Source organism: Chenopodium album, chromosome 23 (assembly GCF_948465745.1).
Source record: "Chenopodium album chromosome 23, dcCheAlbu1.1, whole genome shotgun sequence".
In the NCBI taxonomy this organism is placed as follows: domain Eukaryota; kingdom Viridiplantae; phylum Streptophyta; class Magnoliopsida; order Caryophyllales; family Amaranthaceae; genus Chenopodium; species Chenopodium album.
The window spans coordinates 33,167,638-33,194,423 of NC_137856.1; the positions used below are offsets into that span (position 1 = coordinate 33,167,638).

The 26,786-nt window shown below is 32.5% G+C and overlaps 4 protein-coding genes across 4 annotated transcripts; 1 reads left to right on the forward strand and 3 right to left on the reverse strand.

The window, feature by feature from the left end:
- Positions 1–496: 496 nt before the first annotated feature.
- Positions 497–2,385, reverse strand: LOC145609636 (1-aminocyclopropane-1-carboxylate oxidase homolog 1-like). Its single transcript, XM_081665088.1, has 3 exons — positions 1,809–2,385; positions 1,100–1,421; positions 497–788 (listed from the first exon to the last, which is right to left on the reverse strand). The coding sequence occupies exons 1-3, from the start codon at positions 2,345–2,347 to the stop codon at positions 540–542; spliced, it is 1,110 nt and encodes a 369-aa protein (XP_081521214.1). The 5' UTR covers positions 2,348–2,385; the 3' UTR covers positions 497–539.
- A 6,338-nt stretch (positions 2,386–8,723) lies between these two features.
- LOC145608847 (O-methyltransferase 13-like) lies at positions 8,724–12,223 on the forward strand. The gene is made up of 4 exons (XM_081664439.1): positions 8,724–9,185; positions 10,090–10,400; positions 10,592–10,656; positions 11,400–12,223. The coding sequence occupies exons 1-4, from the start codon at positions 8,758–8,760 to the stop codon at positions 11,703–11,705; spliced, it is 1,110 nt and encodes a 369-aa protein (XP_081520565.1). The 5' UTR covers positions 8,724–8,757; the 3' UTR covers positions 11,706–12,223.
- Positions 12,224–15,422: 3,199 nt separating this feature from the next.
- LOC145609246 (1-aminocyclopropane-1-carboxylate oxidase homolog 1-like) lies at positions 15,423–18,151 on the reverse strand. Its single transcript, XM_081664777.1, has 3 exons — positions 17,679–18,151; positions 16,867–17,188; positions 15,423–15,838 (listed from the first exon to the last, which is right to left on the reverse strand). The coding sequence occupies exons 1-3, from the start codon at positions 18,134–18,136 to the stop codon at positions 15,578–15,580; spliced, it is 1,041 nt and encodes a 346-aa protein (XP_081520903.1). The 5' UTR covers positions 18,137–18,151; the 3' UTR covers positions 15,423–15,577.
- A 1,635-nt stretch (positions 18,152–19,786) lies between these two features.
- Positions 19,787–26,786, reverse strand: LOC145606838 (DNA polymerase alpha-associated DNA helicase A-like). The gene is made up of 7 exons (XM_081662681.1): positions 25,964–26,786; positions 25,269–25,577; positions 24,902–25,185; positions 23,309–24,340; positions 21,852–22,020; positions 20,452–20,609; positions 19,787–20,317 (listed from the first exon to the last, which is right to left on the reverse strand). Exons 1-7 carry the CDS (start codon positions 26,649–26,651, stop codon positions 20,075–20,077), a joined length of 2,883 nt encoding a protein of 960 aa, XP_081518807.1. The 5' UTR covers positions 26,652–26,786; the 3' UTR covers positions 19,787–20,074.

The following is a 26,786-nucleotide window of genomic DNA, read 5'->3' on the forward strand; positions in this document are numbered from 1 at the left end:
CATATTGAAATAGGGCAAACAAAAAAGAAAAGAGGGGGCAATTCCTATCAACCTTAATGGCCATTGTAATAAAATAATATGCTCCCTTTATGAGTTAAAAAAAAAAAAAAAAACAAACAAACAAACAAAAGGTCAATCACAATACAAAACTATTGATTTATATTTTATCACAACCATTTGTAGTTTTGTACTGCCCTCCACTAATAACTTTTATTTATTGTATAAATTATACATCCTTAATTTGAGCACTTCTATAAAGGACTCCTATAAACTAGGAGAGAAACTATATAGTACATTTTTTTTTTTTTTTTTGACGGGGAAACTATATAGTACATTATTGCCATGCACATAACACACTTATTATTCCTTGGTTCAACCTACATCTCTTACATACATCCAACTCATCGTGAATTATTCCTCCATTTAACCTAGAAAGGTCAATTATATTTTACTTGTTACTAACATAAGTAGCACACTTCAAAGTAGCTAGGGAAAGTCTTATTATAAGCATTCTATATATACGTAAAGGCTTGAATTGATCATATCTTGAAAAAGTCAAGGGCAGGGCTTCCATCTTGACCTTTGTTGAAGTAATGGCCAAGGTACTCATGAGTTGTGATTTCCCGGTAAATTGGTGGATTTTCTTCGGACAGTAACTCTTTAATTGGACCATAAATCCTTGTGTTTGAAGCATGTGGCTTGAAAAATGTTGCCACTGAAACCCTTGGACCCACTGTTTTTGCCTTCACTCTATGATACACACTCTTGATCTTGTCGTTTGTAATCAACTACATATAGATTAGTAAGATAACATTAAAATAATACATTTGCCTTAAGGTATCCATTTGATAAATATTTTCTTTCACTTTAATATTCAAAAAATTAGTTTAAAACTTTAAATTCCTTTAAACAATTCGTTCTACCAAACAATTTAGTCCATTTAGTCAGTTCAACATTATATCACTTTCAATTACAACTTTTTTTATGTACTCCATCCGTCTCCAAATGTTTTTCCCATTTGACTTAAGCTTATCAGTTTTAACTCCATAGGCTAGTACTACGATGTATCCTAGTAAAATATGGTGAAAGTGCAAGTTACCTGAAGAAGATCTCCCGTATTGATGACAAGTGCACCAGGAACATGAGGAACATCAACTAATTGATCTTGGTGCCAAACTTGAAGACCACCAACTTGGTCTTGTATGAGGATGGTTAGCACATCATTATCAGCATGTTTGCCGAACCCAACAACTACGTCGGGCTCAGGGCACGGTGGGTAGTAGTGTCCCAACAACATCACATCTTGGGCACAATCCATGTCCTTCAAGTGATTAGGGTTTAGCCCTAGCGCCCTTGAGATTAGTTCAAACAAAGTGTGGGACAGCTTCGTCACTTCCTTATTGTACTCCAACACTATGTCCCTAAAACACATGTACATCATAATATTAATACGTGTCATTTTGTAACATGCATCACGTCTTATTTTTAAAGACAATATGTTGTAACGATATTCAAAGTGGACTAGTATATTACTAAAAAAGTAAAATTGGCCTCAACACCCTGAATTATAGCTTAGGTGCAGCTAACACTTTGAACTTCGATTAGTAGCTAAAACACTATCAATTGGGTGCAATAAGTGACATCAATGGGCATTTTGCCTACTAGAAAAGATATTTATAGATACTAGTCAAAGTTTAGAGTGTTTGCTGCACTCAAGCTATATATATGGTTTAGGTTGTTGAGGCCAATTTTACCTGCAAAAAAAGGTATTTATGTGAAACTACATACGTCAATAGTATATAATATACCTGCACACAAGAGGCAATTCCTCGGGTTTAGGAGGTTCTGGGGTTGTGAAGAAGGTAATTGTATCCCTCCAATTGGTAACAGGTCCAGTGTACAAGTAATAGTTAGAAAAATAAACACATTTTTTACCAGCATATTCACGAGTGTAATATTGTTTCTTGACCTCAGGGTCTTCCTCATGGAACCTACGTACACCATCAACAACACCATCGACGACATCTTGAGGGATACCGTGGTTAACCACTTGGAAAAAACCCCAATCAACACAAGCATTCTCGATTTCTTTGACCACTTTCTTAAGCTTTTCAGGATCATGTTCAATTCCTTCAAGGTCGATCGTGGGAATGGTGAAATCGGAGTTGTTGGGCTCAATATCAGGACGATTGTGGTCTAGGTTGTTAACGAACATACGAGGGACCTTAGACAAACCCGAGTCAATGAGTCCCTTAACACCTAATCTAGCCTCATCAAAGGATTTTAGCTCACTTTTTCGGTCGTATTGGTCTTTCATTGTTGTGGTTGTGGCTTGTGTTAGGCTCATTATTTTTTCTTGGTTTTTCTTGATAGTATTTTTCTATGTATTTACCACAAACTTGGAAATATGAGCAAGTGTAGTGAGTTGCGTGTTTCTTGTGCCTCATTTTATAGCAAGCAAAGTGAATACTAAATAATAATATTATATTCAATGGTCTTCCTCGTAGAATAGTATATACTACATAATTATAAAGATTAAAGATTAGTCACTAACATTAAATTATAAGATTTATAACCATTCAATACTAGCAGGTCTATATTGAACAGTACAGTAATGAGGTTATAACTAATGTGCTGCCCGGGCGTTGCACCGGGTTACTATTTTGATTAAATTGTTTCTTTATGAAATATGTTATCATCTTTTTTGACAAAATGAAATATATTATCATCGATTATGTATGTTATGCATAAATGTTAAAAATAATATTACTAATTGATAAAGAGTATAGATTGATAATTTTTAACACTCTATTGTTTGTGAAATGTTGATTTTATTCCTCTTAATTTTTTTTTCAAACTGCTTATCTCGTATTTCCTTTTTAATTGATGCATATCATTTATAGTTATATTTATATGTATAGATGACATCAATTGTTATTGGCTAAGGTGGTAAGGAAGCAGTTCTTGTTTCCAATGATTAGATCATCAAATCAAAGCATGCAATTATTATTATTATTATTATTATTATTATTATTATTATTATTTGAAAACAAAGCATGCAGTTCTTATTTTTATTATTTTTGTGTTTACTTATCCCAACACATGTTTGGTTATGTAACTTAAAAATTTATTATTATTATTTTTTTTTATGTTCAGAAGATATACATCATTAGATCATAGTATTTTTTTTTTCATAAGAATTGGTACACAAACAATGCCAAAGTTTAGTCAATTAATATAATTAGATCAAACCCAGTCAAATCATATCAAATCAATTAAATACAGCTAGCCTAATAAGTTTTACTTCGTATCACATTGATCACCAAATTAAATGGTATATCATTGTTATATACATATTCAATAGTTACGTACTTTACCATTTAGAATATACTCATATAACATTAATTAATTCTCCGTACAAAAAATGGTATATGGATTGCATCTCTCAACCTTGAATTTGTGAATCATTCCCTTACCCTTCACCCTGGCTACTTTTAAAAGATCTTGCTCGCTAATCCAAATTTGATTGACTTGTGCAAAGTTCCGGTTTAATTTGAGTAAGATACATTTTCCTTATCTTAACGTGAATTGTTTTACGCAATGAAATTCTTCTTCATGTCTACATATGTCGTATCTACTCTGAAATTTAGGGGATGAACGTACTTTCATTTTGAGATTTCGGTCAATGTTGATTGGCTACCTTCTTAGTCTAGCCGAATTTGCTGAATATTGAAACTAAAATTATTTCACTGTATTGAATTTCAACCAATTATGTAATTAAATTTGCATTTTTCAATCTTGATAAGAAAAAATATATATTAACGGTAAAAGGCCGCTACTCTAGCTCCATATTCCTCTTCTAGAGATATTTTCATATTATTGACTATTTTGGCCGATAATAGTTCAATTTCCAACAACTTTGTTTAAGTGTTAGGGTCATGTATTTTCTTATTTCAATGCATTATATTTTTGGTTTTGATTTCTTTTAAATAGGTTGTTAAGAGTTGACAAGGTGATGATCAAGATTCAAAAGGCTCTAGTTTTTTTCATTCATTCTTATATCCAAACAATTATATTATACAAGTATAAACAAACAATAAAGGTCTACACTTGAAAAAATGCGAATATAAAAATATTGTTCTCATCAAATTTAAAGCAGTACGAAGTACTTATTAGTGATGTATGTGCTCGTGTTATCAGTTATGCCCCTAAAATTGATTATTTTTATCATTAAAAGATGTGTTAATTATCTATTTTGTGTTTCATATGAGCATAGATGTCTTACATCGGTTACACATATATTTATGTCTTATTATGACGATAAAAATTCAAGTAAAATATTTATAGTGAGCCGATTTCATATACTAAAACAACTCAATAAGTATAAATGAATCGACAAAGTATAATTTTGTTTTCATCGTTTTATTAACTTATAAAAGGCTATTTGTTTTTGGGAGGGGGCTTGCTTGAACGGTTTAAGTGATATAATTTAATTTCCAATATAATTTTAAGTAGATAATACACAGTGTGTAAGAAAATAATTATTTGTAGTTCATTTGTGTGTGTGTGTGTTTTCTTTTTTTTTTTTTTTTTTTTTTTGAAGAATTATAAAAGATAATAATTTGAATGTAAATTGAAATAAATCTGATAAGATTTCACGTAATGATATATTTTTAAATTTTAAAAAAAAATGTGGTTGAAAAGCTACTACGATTGAGTATTACAAATATGAAGGTCAGCCACTAGTTGGAGCTTAGTAAGCTAAATATTTCAAACATATAATGAGATGGAAAATATGACCCCTTGTCATTTAATTTTCGGATATAAAAGTTAAAAAATTCAATTATGAATTGAAATAATCACCCCTATACCTAATTGACAGTTACCTTTTAGCTAAATAATGCATAATAGAGATGAGCACAAAACGGGTATATTTGATATGATCCAAAAATAATGGCCATATGATTAGACATCCAAAAAGATGTTGATTGGTAACCCTAAAATTAAAAACAAATATGTCAACCTAGTTGATTGATAAAACAGGCGATTAAGAAAAAATTTAGTAGAAGAATTTAGAGAAGAGAGCGGCGGCATTTTACATTAATATTGACAATCAACTTGATTTCGTTGAAGATCGCAAGTTAGATAATAGATATACACGCGATTAGGGGTGTGCAAAAATAGACCAGTGTACAAATCTAGCTACATAGACAATGCATAAAAATTGTAATATCATTTTTCAGAAAAGGCACCACAATATATGATGATATGGTGATATCTAATTGGCATGTATTTAGTATTTTGATTTTTATTTGAATTATTTTTAATGTCTATAATATACTTCGTATTAAATTTGTATTTATAATATGTATTATTTTTAATACATACATGTATTTTTTCTTAGAAATACAATTTTATAGTACTATTTAATTGAAAATTGAAATTTGTAAATTGAAGCAGCAGTTGTATAAATTCAATCAAAACCACATAACTCCCCCCAACACACAACTCCATTAAAACATCACCAACTAAAAAACCCCTAGAAAACTTAAATGAAAATGATGAATCAAATCAAATTTCATATCAAAACGACATCAAAAACCCTAAGAAAACCCGGCCCAAAAAAAATAAAAAATAATGTGATAAACCTTGCCATTATGGGCCATTAGTACCTTCTCAACCTTGTCAAATGCTATCTTCTCTCCTCCTATAGTTGCTTCCATTTAAAAAAAAAAAAATTAAAAAAATAAAATAAAATAATCGAAAATTGTATACGAATTAGATTCGAAAACCCAAAAATATAAAAATCCAATCTTTGGACGACTTGTTGGTCGGAATTTCGGTTTGAGTTTCAACTACATTATACAAGATATTGGGGTGGTTACAAGATCGTGAATGGAGAACGATGATGAATAGACAAAGAATGATGAAAGACAACGATGATTCGATGAATATTTTATTTTTTGTAATTTTAATTTTAATTTTATTTTTGAAAATGATTTTAAAAAATAAAAATAGATTTTCAAACTATAATTATGTATTTTCTAAAAAAAGTACATGTATTTACAATTATAAATACATTATAATACGGGGTACATTTAAGCCTTTTAAAATAAATGAAAAATTGATCAATCACAACATGTCACATCAATACATCACCCTATAATAGTTTTATTTTTTTGAAAAATGACATAGTAGCAAGCTAAATGACTAGCAAGTAGCAAGCTAAATGTCACATCAATACATCACCCTTTTTGAAAAATGACTAGCAAGTAGCAAGCTAAATTTCATAGTTGGTCGTATTTGATGAATGTACTTAAGTTAAATGAGATGAATATCATCACATAAAGCCAAAACTCATCAAATAAATTAAATGAACCAAAATATTCCATTCATTCTCAATCTTCATTCTTTAATATTGACAAGAACAACATATATTTGGAGCCTCGTATATTACCATATTAGTTGGTCAATCTAATTCGCATTCGCAGGCGGCGCAGCAATAATGCAACTATATTAGCCGGCGGCATGGGTATCAGTGTAAGGGTAGGTATTCCTTCTCAAACCCGAATTGTCTCTAGTGGGGATTGATCACAAATATAATCCTAACTTTTTGTTACGAGTTTAAATAAAGTACGGGGTAGCTTATTAGTATGTCTGTCAATGCACGTAACAAACCATTAACATTTTTAATTATCTTTTTTATTATATAAATTTGACATTTTAAAAGATTATATCCATATAATTATTGTAACAAGATCCACATAATTGTATTTATCTTAATTTATAAATCATGTAAAAGAAGACCAATTTATCAAATGTCTATGAATAGTGTAAAATTTTTAACATTGCGATTAATAAATAACGGAAGAAATTAATGCTAATTGTATGTAGGATCTAGTAAGAACTATTTCAAAATGTAATTTCGAAACACTAAGGGCGTGTTCGGCGCTACCTTTTGATTAGCTTTTAGTATTTGATCAAGTCAAATCACTACTTTAATGACAATACTAGTATGAGTGTTTGGCAATGTATAGTGGTTAGGGTATCTTTAAGTACAGGTACGAGTGTTTCGCAATGTATAGTGGTTAGGGTAGTTTTTAGTGGCTAAGCTAGCTTTTATTAAAAGTTAGAAATATTAGCTTTTGAAGTTAAAAGTAGTTATTGAAACTTTAATCCATAGTTTTAAAAAAAAATATATATATCAATGTTTATGTATGGAACAACAACACTAAGCTAATTTACCAACACTTGTACCTAAATTATCTATCTTCACAATTAACAGTTTGTTTGCGGTTACCTACACAACTAACACAGCTATATTTTGCAGAACACACCCTAGTTTTGTAATTATACCCAAAGTATTTTTTTGTAAAAATGTATTTTGAATATCATAAACTTTGAATAAGACTAAGACGAGTGAATTTATCAGTAAGTAGTAACCTGCAAATTAAAAGTCAAATTTATTACTTAAGGAGGCAAATTTTAATTAGAACACTCAAAAGACTAGCTGTCAAGTCACTTCAGATCAATATTAATGACTAATCTCTTGTTTTTTAATAAAAATAAAAAATAAATAAAAAATAAAAAATTATTAGTATTCGGTCAAAAAAATAAAATAAAGTTTGGAATTGAGATTTGAGAGGATGATATATGTAAAAAGTTTATTTTTTTTTTTTGTGCACAAGATAGTTACATTTCTTTGAGTATATGTCTGTGCATTTTTTATTACTCCCTCTGTTTTTAAATACTTGCTCTACTTTTCTTTTGTAGTCGTTTTTAAATACTTGTTCCATTTTCTTATTAGGAAACTAGTGGCACCCAATTTTATTATTTTTGGATTTTCACTCCTTCAATCTACCTTCCACTATCTCCATATTATAATACTTTCTCCATTTTTTCCTAAAATTCTGCACATAGAGAAATAGAGCAAGTATTTAAAAACGGAAGGGAGTATAATACGTATAGTATATTTAATATTTTCTATATACGTACAATTGGGCTGCAAAATAATATTTTGAAAATCTACATCAATTTTGAATATATAATACTCCCTTTGTTTTTAAATATTTGCTCCATTTTTGTTGAAGTATATCCCACCAAGTAACACATGTAAGAGTCCCACATTGGTTGAAGAAGAAAAGAGTTAAACATTTTATAAGGCTAAGGGGCTACTCCTTCTATTGTCATATGGTTTTGGGATGGAACCTCCTTTGATCTTGTGAAGTGAACTCTCTTTCTTAGTTTGCGGGTGCGGCCCAGACCCGTGTTTATCAATTTTTCTTTTTCGGCCTTTTTTAACTTCATTTCCTTTTTTGAAAATCTTTTAAAATATTTAATTTATTTTTCTCAACTAATGACCCAACATAAATAATATTTATTAATTTCATGTTCTCTCTCCTCTAATTTTCTCAGTAACTTTTGCTTTTTACAATTTTTTATTCTTTCCCTTATCCCACTACCTCCATATTTTATTATTTCCTCATATTTCTCCTAACACTCCGTGTATGGAAAAATGGAGCAAGTATTTAAAAACGAAGGGTGTAATAGTTAAACTACATTTGAAAATTAAAACATATGTACCTTTGTTGTCATCTTACTTCCTTCAATTCCACATTATAAATATTGCTAAAATCATACGAGTAGAATCACAATTTTCTTACATCTTGCACCTACATTAAATCATTAAGACATTAGTACACTTATATTTTTTTTCTCTCCCATCAAACTTCCTAAAAATTTATCACTTCAAAATAAATGTCTTCATCCAAAATGCAAACCCAAAACAAGAGAGTATATGATGAAGATGAGGAAAATAATGCATGTTCATTATTTGCATTGTCTCTTTTGAATTCTTCCGTTACTCCAATCGTACTACAAACCATCCTTGAGCTCGAGGTTTTCGAAATCATCAAGAAAATCGGCTCTTACGAAGGCCAAGTTTCTGCCACGGAGATCGTGGCACACTTGCCCGCCAAGAATCCGGAGGCGGCCACCATGCTAGACCGCATGCTCCGCCTCCTAGCTAGCCACTCCATCCTCACTTGCACCACCAGGAGCCTTCCTGATGGGCTCATCGAGAGGCTCTACGGCCTAGCTCCCGTTTGTAAATTCTTGATTAAGGATGACAATGGTGTTAGCTTGGCTCCTTTGGCTAGTATTTCCAAGATTATTATTGATAGCAGGTATGTAACATGTGTATCTTATTAAATTATCTGCTTTTTATAATATCTGCGTTTTATGATTTTAAATTGCTGGTAATTAGAGTTATAATCATTAAAAACATGTGTTGCTGGCAACCCCTTACATGAGAGTCCTTTGAGCTTGAAATATGGATATGGCATTGGCCTCCTCATTTGGCTCTTGATACCATGTTAAAGAACCAATTCAACAAAAAACTCAAGCTGAATAGCTGATGGTTAAAGCTCAGTTTAGAATCGGTTTATATACTTTATAATACTGGATGCACATGTATTTGATGACTTGACCCCACTTGAACATAAAAATGAAAAAAATTTACCTATGAAAATTACTTGTATTTTTATCAAATGACCCCATTAAAATTTATCAAATGTTATTTGATCCCGTTAAATATTTTTTCGACCAGGATCAGCCACTCATACTCTATCAATAAACCGTGTACATAAAGTCTTAGCGTCCACAATAATTTAATAACGAACATAATAATAAGTAAAAATATGAAATAATCTTATAAACATCACGTTTATTATTATTCAATAATTATAAACATATGTTCCTCCATCTATCTCTAAAATTACTTGATGTTCATGCAATCATGCTTGAACAATAAGTATCTCACATAATAAAATCAAAACATGAAGCGCTTTTAGACAACATAGTACGTAGTCCGTCCGTAACTTTTTTATATAAATTACATACGATACATTATTAGTATCTAAATTAAATGTCAATATTTATGTCTTCATGAAGCACTCGACCTTATTGTATAACTCCGTACTTGATCAAATTATTAGTTACTTTCTGGATCATATAATATTTGTGGTGTGTAATTAATATGCATAATTATAGGAATAATTTCACGCTGTGAGTGTGATTGTTACGTTGCAGCTATCAATTAAAGGATTCGATTTTGGAAGGTGGTCATGCGTTTGAAAGAGCATACGGTGTGTCACACTATGTCTATAATGGCCAAAACCCGGATATGAACGAGAAATTCAACAATGCAATGGCTAGTCATTCAACAATTATCGTGGACAAAATACTTAAAACATATAAGGGATTCGAGGATCTCTCCTCCTTGGTCGATGTTGGTGGAGGTAACGGAGCTACTCTTACTAAGATACTTTCAAAGTATCCAAATGTCCATGGTATCAATTTTGATCTGCCTCATGTCATCAACGTCGCTCCACCTTGTACAGGTATGAAGTATGAAATGCTGACTAGGATCATATGTAAGAATATTAGCTCAGGTGGTTAGAGTTCCCCTTCCGATTCCAGATGATTCTGGGATCAATTCCCATTAATCGGCCTGTTGGATCTCTAAAAAAAAAAAAATGAACAAACAGAATAGTAATATAAGCTAATATACTTACGAAATTTTCGTGTACAGGTGTGGAGCATGTTGGAGGAGACATGTTTGAGAGTATTCCAAAAGGTGATGCTGTTTTCATGAAGGTGAGTCTCTATTCAACGAAATAATTGTTATTAGTTGTTGTACTAACTGTTAAATGTTACTCCGATTCATAATATGTAGGTAGGTATAGATAGTTTTATAAAAAATAAAGTCATAAATCTTGACATCTTAATTGTACGAACTTTTTTTTTAATTGTACGAACTTGATAAAACTAGTGTACACAAATGAGCTACTTAATTACTACTTCGTATAAAGTATTGATTATTACGGAGTACTCGTAGCTTTTATAAATTTAACTTAAAGTCTTAAAGCTACCTTTACCTCAAAAGTTAGATTTATTTAGTGTACGTACGTAACAATGTTGCAGAAATGATGAAATTAAAAACTATACCTCCTCCATTTCTCAATACATGTATCATTAGAACCTCTTCCGCTCCTCCATTTCTCAATACATGTATCATTAGAACCTCTTCCGATCCAGTTTCAATTTTTTTGGCTAGGTGATCTAAGATTTGTGACAAAATATATGAAAAGATTATTATCGCCATTAGGATATATTATGTGAATATTGTATATTTATCTTTTGAGGTTTCTTAACAGTAGTTATGACTCACATTGTAACCCTTATATATGTATTGATCAATGGAAATTAAATCATTCCAATTTGTTTCACAAAATCTTACATGGTATATATCAGATATTAGGATTTAGATCCAACCCTAGCTTCCGCAAATATATTTTATTTTACTTTTATCTTTTCTCTAAAGTATGGTGATATTTCAGTGGATATGTCACGCTTGGAGTGACGAGCGGTGCATAAAATTCTTGAAGAATTGCTATGAAGCAATTCCAGATGACGGAAGAGTAATTGTTTGCGAGCATGTCCTCCCCGAAGAAGTAGAAACCGGCCATGCCGCGAAATTTGCTTTTCAGTTCGACACGATAATGATGGCTGTACCAAATGGGAAAGAGAGGACTAAGAAAGAATTTCAAGCCTTGGCTAAAGCAGCTGGGTTTAAAGACTTTAGGGTTGCTTGTTCAGCTTATGATACCAAAGTCATGGAATTTCTTAAGAAGAGTATGGAGTAACTAGTTATGAGCTAGCCCCGGTTAATCTCAGTGATATATAATTTTTGTTTATCACATTGCAATTTTGAAAATATGTCAACAATTTTATCCAATCACCATCAACTGTGGAGCCCACATTAATGAAAAAGTTGTTAATTTTTTTTACATGTCATGTGATAAACATTTTTTTGTTTATCACTAAAAGAAAATTGTATTTTTTTTTGTTATTAAATTTCGTTCTAATGTTTGTAACCATTTATAATAGGGAATTTTTAGGTTCTTATTTTTGCATTTAGTTGAGATCAATTATGAATTGGTGGTGAGAAAAATTCAAAGATTTATTTAAAATTATTGATGGTAGTAATTAAATACCTACTGAAAACTAGGAGGCATGATTGAAGCTATGAAGTCTCTGAAGAGAAAAAGTTTACTCCCTACATAATTGTGGCAGGTTATGTCATAAAATCTTGGATTTTCAAATGATAAGTATTTCATGAAATTTGAAACTGAGGAATTTTTTTTTTTTTTTTTGTTCTTAATTTGTATATAACATGTTATATTAGTAACTCTACAATTCAAAAAAGTATAGCCTATAATATACTCTCAAATCTTAAAAACCTAACACTCCTCCTCTCTCCTTCTCTTCTTCGGCCTCTCTTCTAGGGTTTTTCAAATTTTTTGGCCGTTTTCTGACTCTTTTCCCTTTAATTTCTTTAGTTTTGCAATTTAAATTTCAATAAATCTTCACGATTAGTGTAGATGTTCGCTCATCTCCCTATGGTGGAGTGTCTCCCTAGGGTGGAGTCATTAGTCATTATATATATATGTATATATATATATATATTTATATATATATATATATATATATATATATATATATATATATATATATATATATATATATATATATATATATGAAATTAAGGAAATTGAAGAGTGCATGGATTTTTCTTGGAGAGTATTGGTCAACTCTGCCTTACCTTATAATAATTTGGGGAAAAAATACAAAATAGCATGTATTATTAATTAATTATGCATTAGAAGAGTAGGTAAACTTATATAATATGTCAAGGTATATTAAATAATCCGGTGGTTGTGGAGACAATTTGGTCGGCAATCACACATGAATTTGGATTTGATAATTTGACAAATGTGTTAAATACTTTTATATATATTTCATATATGTAGACTTCATCATATATATATATATATATATATATATATATATATATATATATATATATATATATATATATATATATATATATATATATATATAAGGACATGTTCACATTTACTGAATTGAGTTGAACTGAACTGAACTGATTGAAGCTGAACTGAACTAAACTGAGCTGAAAAGAATATTTTATGAGAGAAGGAAATTACGAGCTGAACTGAACTGAACTGATAAGAGCTAAGCTGAACTGACTGAAATTAAGTAAATATGAACAGGTACTAAGTTAAATCTTCAAAATGTATCTATAATTAATTGTATAAGTACTTTAATTTGTATATAAGCTAACAAAAACTCACGACTCCACCATCAATCAGATCAGATAATTTTTTTATATATGGGAGGGAAGTCAACAAGGAACGTTTATTTCTCGAAAATTGTTTGACTTTTTAATTCTTGTGAGAAGTGTACGTACTTTAAAACAAACAAGCATACAATTCAGCGCAAAGTTTTGTCGCTTTTGCTCATTTGTGTTTTCAAACACTATACGTATATGTAATTATATATGTGATAATACAAGTTTATCACCTTAAATAATGCAACAGTTTTTTTTATTAAACTTTGTCCCTAAAGTTGTTGATATAATTACGAATATGCTGACTGGATATTTTCTATTTTTTTTTAACGTTTTCTAACTTGAAAAACGAATTATGTTTATCAATTAATATGATAAATAAGAACTACCTCGTTATTTATTTTAGGTCCAAAAAAAAATTAGCTAGGTGCCTAGGTGTATACGCTGTTATAAGTACTCCTTATGGACCCCCCACCCCAGTTGGACATGACTACGGGCCTGTTCACATTTATTGAACTGAGCTGAACTGAACTGAACTAATTGGAGCTGAACTGAATTGAACTGGACTGATTAGAGCTGAACTGAACTGAATTGAGCTGAAATGAATATTTTATGAGAGAAGGAAATTAAGAGTTGAACTGAACTGAACTGAACTGATTGGAGCTGAACTGAACTGAACTGAAATTAAGTAAATATGAACAGGCCCTATATTGATTTGACGTCATTAAAAATCAGTTTTTTTTTTGGTATAGCCAATAGCTTCACACAATAATTAACACTGTTAATCAGTAACAAAAATAGGTGAGTTGATCAAAGTCATATGAAAAAAAAAATTAAAAATAAAAAATATAAAAAAATAAAAAAAATTGACATATTTTATTAATTGTACCTTAAGAGTTAAGACACACATAGGCCTATAGGGCATTTGTTTAGAAGGATAAGGATTGCGGATATACATGCCGTTTTCCCTTATTTAGGGCCAAAATATAATACACAGGACGTATCTATAATAATTGTATATTTGTATGTACTTGAGTCGTAGCCGACTCAATTATTGTGTACTCCGTAATTGACAAATAAAAAAAAAAAGTCTTATCATTTATTTTTAAAGAAAGTTGTCATTTCCTGTTCAAAAAAAAAATAAAAATAAAATAAAAATAAAAAGTCATTTTCTCATAAATATATATATATATATATATATATATATATATAGTCATTATTCTTTATTCAAAATATGTTTTCATATATTTAGTTTTGGAATTTTGGGACGAAAAAATAGTGAAAAAGAATGATAATATAAATAGTTTAGGCTGGAAAATTTTCATGAAAAGTTGACATGTTTTTATCATTGATATTAGCATGACTTGTTTTAGTATAGTTGTGGAATAGTAAACTATCTCCGTTAATTATTATGTGCAACTTTGGGGTATTATTTATGAGATATAAAATATTCCAAAGTTGCACATAATAATTAACGGAGGTAGTATTATAATGCAATGGTGTTCTTCAACTTCTATTCATACATCATCGCTGACAAAATCATTCAACAAAGTCATCTTTGGTTGTTATTCAATACATGAATAAACAATACGGAGTAACAAATAAATACGACATTATTGTGATCTGTTTGCGGCTCAATATGATCGATCTAATGACATCGAGGGGAAATTTATAATAATAGTTTTAAATAAATCGCCTTTGTCCAAACTTAGTCGTTATAATACCATTTAAACTTATTAAATTCGTTATAGACTAATTCAGGATACAAAAGTATAGTAGTGCATCAAAAACTAATACGAGTATTTTTTATGTACACTAAAAAAATTGCAACTTGTCTATTATATGATTTACAACACATAAAATTGACCAAAATATACATTTAAACTTATCTAACAATATTTATTTGTTTTTTTTACATGTTGGAAAAAATAAATTGTGGTCAAAATTGTTGTGGTAATTGAATAATGAAGGAGATATAATCTAGTAGAAATGGTTGCAAAATTGAACAAAAAAATTTAACCAAGAATATTTATAAAAAAAAAAAACAATAATAATATATTGTTAATAACAATTTTATTATATTTTCAAAAAAAAAATAACAATTTTATTATTATGTATTGATGTACACCGTATGAAACGTGCTTTTACAACACTTATTTGATCGAAATTGAAATAATTAAAATAAAATGACATACAATTATTATGAGCAATGATCTAGTGATCTCTAGATCGATACAAACTAGCATTAGCCATTAGCAATATAATATAAATGATGAGATGAACAAATTGTACGTATTAAAACATAGATTACATATTCGAAGTTTGGATTATTTCATGCATACATATTTAATTATTTATATAAATTTATTTGTTAAGCTTGAAATTTTCGAGTGCTGGTTGAACACCATAATCTTGGCCAGTTTTATAGTAATGAGCAAGATATTCACCAGCAGTAGTTTCTCTATAAATTGGAGGATTTTCATCGGATAATAATTCCTTAATTGGTGCAAGTAATCTTGGGTTCTTCAGGCTAGGCCTAAAGAAACATGCCACTGAAATTCTAGGGCCAATTTTCTTTGATTGCACCCTATGGATTACGCTCTTGTACTTGTCATTGCTGATCAGCTGCACATAATATAAAATCATATCAATAATTAATATGGAGTACTTTGTTTTATTTATATAATTGTCAAATAAACTATATATTATAATATTATATGATTTTTCTAAACTAAATTTTGTAGCTAGGAATGGAACTATGGAAGTGATTAAAAAATATAGATACTTTTAACTATTTGTCTTTAGAATTAGGTAACTTTACTAGGTGACAAAAGAGACAATATGAAAGAGAAAAGTAAAAAATTAGAAGAGAGCTTTCTCAAAAAATAAAAAATAAAAATGAAAATTTTCACATGCACCCGTCATTTGGGTGAACCTAATATAGGGTACATTCAAGGAATTTTTGGAGATGTTGAAAAAAAGACTAGTTTCAAAACAAGAAAAATACTTTGTCTTCTTGTATGTGCCATATTTTTACACATAATAAGTATGTAATTGATTGTCATATTATTAAATGTTGGTGATTTATCTTTCTCAACATATATATATATATATATATATATATATATATATATATATATATATATATATATATATATATATATATATATATATATATATATATATATATATATATATATATATAATTTCAATTATTAGTTGGTGATTTCAATTATTAGTTGTTACTGCTACTCTTGTTACTACGTAGCTAGATGTTAGCTAGTAGCTAGACATTATTCAATATACTTACATTCTTCATAATTGATCATCATATAACATGGATAATATATTTTATAGTATCTACGGATATTGTAATAATTATGGGGAATAACTTTTATTTTTTATTTTTTATTTTTTTAACAAAAGGGAATAATACTTAACTTACGAAGTAATATGAGTTATTAACGGAGTATATTAATTTAAGAACCTTCATAATATGTGCAAAAGTCAACCCTTCAATAAATTTAACTTACGGAGTAATATTTTCAATACATTACCCTAAACTCTTAAGGTTAGCTTGTTCTAACCCAACTTTGTCAAACACTAATTAATACCCTTAATCCAAAAACAATTACAAAGTTAAATTAGCTTACTTGTAGAAGATCTCCGGTGTTGATAACCAAGGCACCAGGAATATGAGGAACATCATACCAAATATCATCATGAAGAACCTGAAGTCCACCAATATCGTCTTGTAGGAGCACCGTGAGGATATCATTATCAGCGTGCTTGTTGATGCCTATAGCCGATTCGGGTTGTGGGCATGGAGGATAATAATGGGTTAAGAGCAAATAATCTTCAGCCGAATCCATGTCTTTCAAATGGTTCGGGTTTAGACCCATGGCCTCGGATAATAGCTCCATGAATGTTAGTCCTAGCTTCCTCACACTTTTGCCATACTCCATCATTATATCTCTATTGTAAGTTGAACAAAATTATACGTTAGTTAGTGATTTTATCATATAATACATAATTAATTTTCTATGCTTTTAAAATCATATATATGGTACATAATTAATTTTCTATGCTTCTGAAATCATATGGTACATAATTAATTTTCTACGCTTTTAAAATCATATGGTACATAATTAATTTTCTATGCTTTTAAAATCATATGGTACATAATTAATTTTATTATTATGTGGTAAATAATTAAGTTTATATGCTTTCAAAAAAGAAAGAATAAATATGGTTATGAATTTCACAAAATTTTACTACTTTACATGTATTATTATTAATTTTTTTTATAAGTACATCTAGCTATAACTTTTCATGCATATAAAGAAAATTAATGCACCTAGAAGGTTAATTATTGATAAAATGAGACTTCTTTTTATGATTAATAATAAATTTGTTAAAGAAAATTAATAATACACCTAGAAGAGATTTTAGATTTTATATATACCTGCATGCCTCGGAAATTTCTTCAGGTTCAGGCATAGGGTTCATGGTGGTAACGGTGGTGTCCCTCCAATTAGTCACATGACCGGTGTAGAGATAAAAATTGGACGTGAACACGAATTTCTTTGTCGTGTCGATTCCACGAACATAGTACTGCCTTTTGGCCTCGGCATCCAAGTCATGAAACCTCCTAGCACCTTTGAGCATCTCTTCCAACACGTGTTGGGGGATCCCATGGTTCACGACCTGGAAAAACCCCCACTTTTCAGTTATATCGGATAACTCCTTCATAATCTCCTTTCGTCTCTCAGGACCTCCATCCTCTAACCCGGTGAAATCTATCACCGGGATGTTTAGCTTTAGCCCGTCATTGACCTTTTTTGAGTCCGGGGAAGGTAGGTCATTGACAAAAATTCGGGGTAATTGTGTTATGCCCGCATCAATAAGACCTTTAACTCCCATTTTGGACTCATCAAAGGCCTTTAGATCGGCGTTACGCTCAAAATTTGTACCATTTTCCATAATGTGATTAATGTGTACGTCTAGCAAGTATTGCAACAAAAATGTGTGTAATAGTAATAGTAATAGTAATAGTAATAGTAAGATATATAATGTTTTTGTAGTTTTTGAGCTTGAGATATTATTGTTGCTTGCATGTTTTGAAATATCGAGAGTCTCTATTTATAAGAACTTTTTGTAGCTGTTGCGATTAGTGAGGCAGACAATATCCAGGTCACTATCTGCTCCCTTTCTTTGAATTTTATTAAGAATGTCTTAATTTGACCTTTATTTAATTATGGAAATAAATATGGCATGCAATTTTATATTTGGTTATATACAGATTCAACATAAGTAGGGAATTAATTAATCAATTTTTGGAATTTGATCTTTTTTAGAGCTAGGCTTGGATACTGTTTCGGGATTTTTGGTCCCTCAAAAGATTACGAATTTGGAATGCAACCATCAAACTATAGTAATATCTTATTACAAGATAATTAGTATAAAATGTGCATTGACATACGTGAATGAAGCTCAATTACTCCATTAAAAATGAGTATTGACTATATATATCAATCTTGAGTCTGTATATCAATCCTACTAGGGAGCTAAGGATAGGTTTTGGGATGACTGGATGAGGATTTCCTTACCTTTTCCCTTAAATGCGGACTATATAAATCTATGCAAGGCTTTAATTCAATAGTGTGATCGAATGGACCTATTCAAAAAAAAAAAAATAGTGTGAATGGACTACTATTGTTAATTTATCTGTTTTTTGGCTTTAGGTGATGGACTATTCATCATTTTGTTAAAGGGTATGTAACATGTGTCCCAACTCCCAAACTCAAACAACTTACAGAGTTACAGTAGTTAAAATCCTACTCGTTTTGGGATTTCGTTCAACGTTGGCAACCTTGCATCAGCCGAGTAAGCAATTAGCTGAATCTTCCCTATTTGCTGGATTGTTAACTTGATCTTTCAACTAAGTTGCCATTATTTTCTACAAATTGGCTGCTTTTTGCAGTACAATCAACTAGATACACGTACTGGAATCGTCTTCGTCTACTGTCTACACTTTGTTTGGATAGGAAGAAATGAAAGGAAAAGAAGAAAAGAGAAATGGAGGGGGACAAATTCTCTTGTTTGGGTAAAAGATTGGGGGAAGGAGAGGGAAGGATCCATTTTCCCTCTCTCTTTAATAAGCATAATCTCTCCAAAATTGGAGAGATTTGGAGGGAAAATAGAGCTCACCTCTCCCTCCCTTTCTTTTCCTTCCCTTCCTCCATTTTCCCTCCCCTTCTTTTCCTTCCTTCTTTGCTATCCAAACAAAGCGCTAGAGAAATGGCAAACATCTCTCCTTCCTTGTTATTGTTGTTTTCGCAATCAACTTAGTTTGTTGGAAGTTCGAGTTTTTCGTTGAAAGTTCATGTCTATTGTTATATCTTTTGTATTTAGGTTGTTAACAATTGATCGAGAAGGTGATGATAGGGATTCAGAACGAAAAACAAAAAAAAAAAAAAAAAAAAAGGAATTGATGAACCTAAACCCTTCTAAATCATTTCTTATATCCGAACAATTATAATACAGAATACTTGTATAACTGTGAAGAGGACCTTGAGAAAAAGCAAATGTATTGAAGAATTTTATGTTCTCATAAAGTTTGAAGTAGTAAACTTAATGATGTTTACTGCAATATATATTTGCAAATGTTTGTATTATGTATGCGAGAGTGAGACAGAGACTGCTATGCACATATACACTTACAAGGCGCTACAAAAGGCTTTATACAATATAAAAATTTGAATGCTATACAAGAATGAGGTCTTGGCGTATGTATCAACAATTGGAAGAAAACAACCAATAGCTCAGGAATCAGTTGTATAAAGAAAGCTTCTGGCTGCATCAACTTAATGAAGGCAACATGGGATTGGAGCCGAGTCCAGGACCTCCTAAATAATCAGACCCAGCATGCTTGACCCTTCCAGAATATCGAATATGCCGCAAAAGCCTTGCAAGGAAGGTGTTATGGCATATAGTCGAGCTATCACAAACAATGGCAACATGCTTGCGTGCCCTTGTTATGGCAACATTCATGCGCCTACTATCCCCAAGAAAGCCAACAGCACCCATTGTGTTTGATCGAACCTGAAAAGAAAAGCTCAGTTTCACTTGCCATGTACATACAAATAGTGCAAAATCTTCAGCCAAGCGGGACCATCAATTTTCTGTTCAAATCTTTGGTAGACATCAGAAAGGACAATGTTCAAGATGAGACTTACCATAGAGATAATTACAGCATCAGCTTCCCGGCCTTGAAAGCTATCAATTGTTGCCACTTCAACCCCTGTAGTCTCCTCAAATTGATGGAGCTTCTCTCTCAGCAGTTGCACCTGAGCAACATAAGGAGACTGAACAGCAATGGCTTTTGGGCTCACACCTGCATGATAGCGATACTTTATCAACTTCCTCATTATATGAAGCTCATCATCAATGAAAAAAGCAAAATGTGACAGTTGCATTGAGTAGCTCTCCTCCATGACTTGAAAAGGAGTGCCTTTATAACAAAAGTTTGGATGCAAGTGTATGACAGAGGTATATCTTCAGTAAACTACTGACATGTTTAAAGTCATAAAGCAATTCAGTTTAGAAATCAAGATTCTATTTTACTACATCACATTAGTCATCACAATGTAGTTAAAACCTAAACTGTTAAAATAGTTTTCAATCATGCAATTTATGTTATTTGTATGATGATAATGGCAGAATTACAGAATTACATAGTTTATGCTGAGGAATGCTCCATTGAGCTCGTGTTTGGTAGGCAGAAAACATGGGAGCTCGCTCACTCACTACCCATCCCCCCAAGTCAATCAGAATTCCCACACATTAGGGGTCAACAAATAAAAGTTGCCCTCAACCTTCCTATATTGAGCCTACATGACTCCTTTTCTCTCCATCTACAAGGCTGCAAAAACAACTTGGGTTTCAAGCTGCAATACTCTCCTGCTATGATGAAACATCTCAAATAGACTTTGTTTTTTAATGTGACAAAGAGGTGAGAAGCCTGATTAAATCCAAATTCTACATTAAGAAAAAATTAATGGCTCGTTGTGCTTTTTGTTAATCTTATTTAGGCTTCTTCCTGATTTTATTGGTTATACACTAATCAAAATCTAAAATGCTAATATTTTCATATTAAACCTGATTTGTTGTTAATTGCATAAGTTGATCAAGCAAATCAAACACAAATTAGGAAATCAATTCCCAAGAATTTAAAATTCTATACTACCAACTAAACATCTCAAGGCCATTTCCCAGGCATTTTATGAACTTCCCAATGGAAATTTCCGTGTGAACCAAACAATGTTGGCCTAGTTGATATTAGGCAACCAGGATGTCCAAAGGTTTCCATGTCTTAGTTCTGCTAAGATAATGATGATGGTCTGTGAGGAGACCCTCCCAGCCTCCGTAGAACATAAGCCCCATGAAACAACCGATGCTCTTTGTAGGTGGGCCTAGCGTTTTCGAGTGACAGTAAGATGACTATACTGTGGTTAGCCAATCTCAATTTTAAATGTCTATGTTAATAATTTATGAAAGCATTCAAATATTCCCAAAAAGAAAAAGGGACATGTAAGAGATCTCAATGTATTAGCAAGTTTTCTAAATAGAAACAAACCTGCATAAACCAATGAGAGGACATGCTGGATAACAATATTTGCCTCTCCTTCATTGTAGAAAGAACCAGTACCAGCAGGATCCATTTGCTCCTCACAACCAACAGATAAATAACCATAACGCATTCTCGTATCCAGTAATAGCAATGGGCATTGAGTTATCCAAGTTTGCTGCAAATAGGGGAACACAGGCTTTAGTGACACAGATACAACAGAGACTAACAAATTTGGTGAATTTCTTTAATGCATCATTATTTTTTCAACCAAAACAAGAATTATTATAGATGAAACTATAACTTTACCAAGACAATGTGGTAATTGACGCATGCGAGTGTGGCTCATTAGTCCAAATTAAAAGACAGATGGGCAGGGGGAAATTGAGTTTGCAGGGTTTTCCTAAAACAGTCTCCACCACTAATTTGTTAAAAATTAGACCATAATCTGAACTCCTAGATCCTTCCATGCTAAAATACTAAACGTCACTATTGCTAGACAAATTAGACGCCAACTAATAGCCCATTCAAGTCATAGGTAATAAATAAATGACTGATAACTTGATCAGTATTGTGAAGATTTAACTATAAGGAACTGACATACAAATTTCAAGGGAGCTATCACCTGCAAGGCTATACAAGGATTCTATATGCTTTTGTATGTCCTAAATATGTCTCAATTACATACTCAGGAAATATTGGGAAGAACTCTTAAGGTACTTATAAAGCAACGCTTGCAGCTACTATTTCAGCAATCTGGGACTCTAGATATCCAATGGCTTTTTAATCAGTGTCACTCAAATCCAATGCTATTTGCTATAGTGCAATATAACATATTTGGAGCTCCCTTTCATAAGTTAAAAATGGCAGAGCCTAAGCGGCTAGATAAGAACTCAATTTCACCCAGATTAGGACAACTAACTTAATGTTACCGGGAATGGGATAATGTAAGGCTTCAAGTTCAGAATGTTAATTTTCCAACACAGTAATACAGAAAAATAGAAATAAGATGCAGGTTGGCTTAGTACCCAGGATACTGAATTGTAATCAAGTATCTGAACTCTGAAGTTGTAAAATAACCAAAACAAAAAAAAAAAAACAAAAAAGGCAAAACCTAAAGTCTGATGCTTGATCAGGAAAGAAGAAAAAAAAAAAGAAAAAACAAGATTTAAGTTAATACATGAATGTATGAAAATTTCTCATGAATGCTATCCAGAAAGCAAGAGCAAGAAAAAAAAAAAAAAAAAAAAAAAAAAAAAAAAAAAAAAAAAAAAAAAAAAAAGAGTACGGTCAAGAGTCTCAGGACATGGAAAAGGGGAAAAGCCCATTAATAAAACCATGGTAATTACCATCATAGCTTAAAGGCACAAAAGTAATTTAGTTGAAGTGAAAAATAAACGATTAAATAGAAAATTGCAAAGTCAAACAACTACATATAAATTTTAATAGATACTAATCAAGGTTACCTTGACAAAAGGAGAATCAATAAGGAGATGAGATGAGACTTCTGCAGCAGACTTCAACAACCCACCATACATCTCCTTGGAAGCCCAGCTAGCTATGGTATCATTCATCCGGTACTGAGTTGTCAACTTTGCAATGAGCATTCCTCCATGCAAATTTGCTGCTCTCTCTAGAAGAGAGATTCCCAAACCTCCCTCCAAGGCATTCCTAGATAAAACCACTGGAGCAAGCTGGCACTGATCACCTGCAAGCACACAGCGCCTTCCCTGCAGAATTGGGATCCAGCATGAGGGCTCAATTGCTTGCCCTGCTTCATCAATGATAACTAAATCGAAGGGCCCCAACCCTCGAATCTGTGGATCTGCAGCTCCAATATTAGTGGCAAGAACAACTTGAGCAGTTGACAATGTGTCTTTCACAATCTCCTTTTCCTTCTTCTTTAATGTCTTAGCGAGTTGCTTTATAAGCTGACGTATGCCAGCAGCTAACGAATCATCCTTTAGACAAAGTCTCAGGTCTTTTCTTAAATCTGATCTTTTCCTTTCCAATTCTGTCCGGAATTCCCCAATTTTAGAATTGACAATCTCACCCAATGATTTTGAAGCAACAGCTGCAGATATTCGGGCAGGATTTCCCATTCGCACAATGTTTATTCCCGTATCTGAAAGTTTCTCAACCATGTTGTCAATAGCTGCATTTGTTGGGGCTGTAACAAGCACTTTTTCACCACGTCCAACAGACATAACAATGAGTTGTTTTAACAACCTTGATTTTCCAGAACCAGGTGGCCCTTGGATAACCAGCATAGGCCGTTTTTTATTTAAACCTAAGGCCATTGCTTGACGCTGAGAATCGTCAAAACTGCTACTGTCCAACAGACTGTTCTCTTCTACTCCTTTCCAATCTACCACATGATTGTCCTCCAGCCAATCAACATCTTCTTTATCACCAAACAGAGAAGCCACAACAGCAATTGATGGATTTTTCTTCTGCAAACCATTCTTTTGTAGTAGCATCAAGGCCTCACAGTTACGCTAGAGAAGAATGAAGAGACAACGGTTAAGAGTAAATTAAAATAAAGAAACTTTCTAAATGAACCAAGATAAGATGATGCAAGCACAAATGGTAAACCTCTGACATTTTAACAAAATGCAAGCACTTCACATAGGTTAATTTAACCAGTTTTAATGATAAATCTGTATTAATAATTGTACAAGGTTCACATCCCATCAAAAGAAAGGGAACTAACAATTCATATATATAAAAATTATAGAGAAAGGAATAGCAAAGAAATAGCACTAATGTTCGTCAAAAGAACTAACAATATAAACAATATTGGCACTGCAAGGAAATGCACTAATGCACTTGCAAGTATGCCACTGATGCAAGCATGCAAGTACTTCAGTAAAAATATCTATCAATTACAAATATAAATGAAGAAAATTAATGCAACATGCTATAGCAACAGGTAACTAGAATAACTATAATACAGCAATGGCATTTGATGACCACAGAGAAGTGCGTCGCTTATAGAGTGCCTGCACGCACATACTCACTTATAGTGTAATCTTATAACCATCATCTTTTCCAGTTACCTCATATGTTCGTGTGTCTGCCAATCCAGGAATGCGATCAATTCGCACAAGCTTGCCAAAGAGCTTTGAAAAAGTAGCATCACCACGTCGAGACTCCAGAGCAACACTAATACTGCAGCCATCTTCCCCAAGATTATCAATAAAACCCTGCATGCATGAAGTTGCACCAGCACCTCTGCTATCACATGTTCTCACACACACCATATCACCTGGAGAGAGAGTAGTGGGTGGCAGCTGATGATTGCCCTCCACTCTAAACACAACCAAATTCATTCCACCTAATCCTGCAAGTATAAGAGAGATGCTGAGTCAAAGTAACAACGGAAATTGACCACTTTATGTAAGTTCATGTCAGAAGCTGAGATACCAGTTGAAGTGCTAACTGCAGTTAAGTTACAAAGCGTATCACAAAGCTCTTGTTGTGATTGCCCATGGCTGACCAAAAATTCTATAGGCTTGGAGAAATCAGAATTTTCATCAGGTGTAGGCACAGCATTTAACTCTTCTTGAGTAAATTCCAACTCTGAATCCCTTTCTATACGAAGCAAATTTGCCATATGATTGGTAAATTGATCAATGGTAGCCTGCATCTTCCTGACCTTGTTAATGTCAAGCCCCAAAGCACCACGGGCAGGCTTCGGCTGAGTGACCTTCCTAGCTATAGCTTTGTGTTGCGCTGTTACATTCGTATGATCAGATGAAAAACAATCAGCAGGAGGCATATTAGGAATCAATAAGCTATCGAACTGATCATCGAAGCAGTAAATTTATCAAACAGTCCAACTGTGCACAGCATTAAAACAGAACAAATCACACCAGGGTTTTACAATCAAATTCACAATCCATTTTTGAACCCAAGCAACACACAACATTTATCCTTCATTATCATCATTCTAATATGACAGTTAGCAAATCCTAAAACCCTAAACAAGTATCAGACTCGATTTTACGACAGCACCTACAAATATCCAAAATCATCAAGCAATCACAATCTCAGACAACTAACAATCCTAAAACAGCAATCAAACAACCAGTTCAAAATACAAAGGCATAAAAATGGACCTGAATTAAACAATTGCTTAAGCAACTTCCACGACCGCGTCTCCTTCCAATCCACCACAACCGCCTCGCTTTCCAACTTCTGAAGAACATCCCTAAGCTCACGCTGAAAATGATCAAGCAAAGTAGGATAATGAGCACAAGCCTTCAAACAAACAGCTTCAAGACCAACTGGCATAGGAATTGCAGTAAGATACGGTTGCGCCTCGATCAAAAACGTCACACCCGGTCCCATTCGCTGCTCCAACTCCGAAAAATCCCCTCGCATCTCCGCCGCCGCAAACTCCGCCGCCATAGCACTCATCCCTTGCCTCAACCACCGCACCACTAACTTCCCTAGATCTCGTCTTCCTAACGGATCTCCATTGTGATACAGCGCCTTGTTCGCTATCAAATTCCTCGGCTCCGGCAACGATGTCTTCGCCGGCGATGGCGGATTCGCCGGAGTTTTTCGTTGATTCCTGCTTCTCCTCCTCTTCGGAGCAGCAATCTTCGTTTTTCCGTCAACATCGCCGGATTTTCCGGTGATAATTCTGGAACTCGAGAACACAACACTCGGAAAACGAAGCGCCGCCGCCGAACTTCCGACAAACCGCGGTCTCACGGGGGAGGAAGTCGACGTCGAAATGCGAAGCTTCTCGAGTGCGAGAGCAGAGGAGCCATTGCAGCCATAGTAGCAAAAAGCTTCCATAACCGAGTTGAATCAGTAATGGCGGAAAGCTGCTGCTGCTGCTACTGAGTCAACTCGGTGTAACGCATTATTTTAATCTAATTTTAAAATATAAATAGTTGAATTTAGGAGAGAGAGATATTTAAGGGGGGGTTT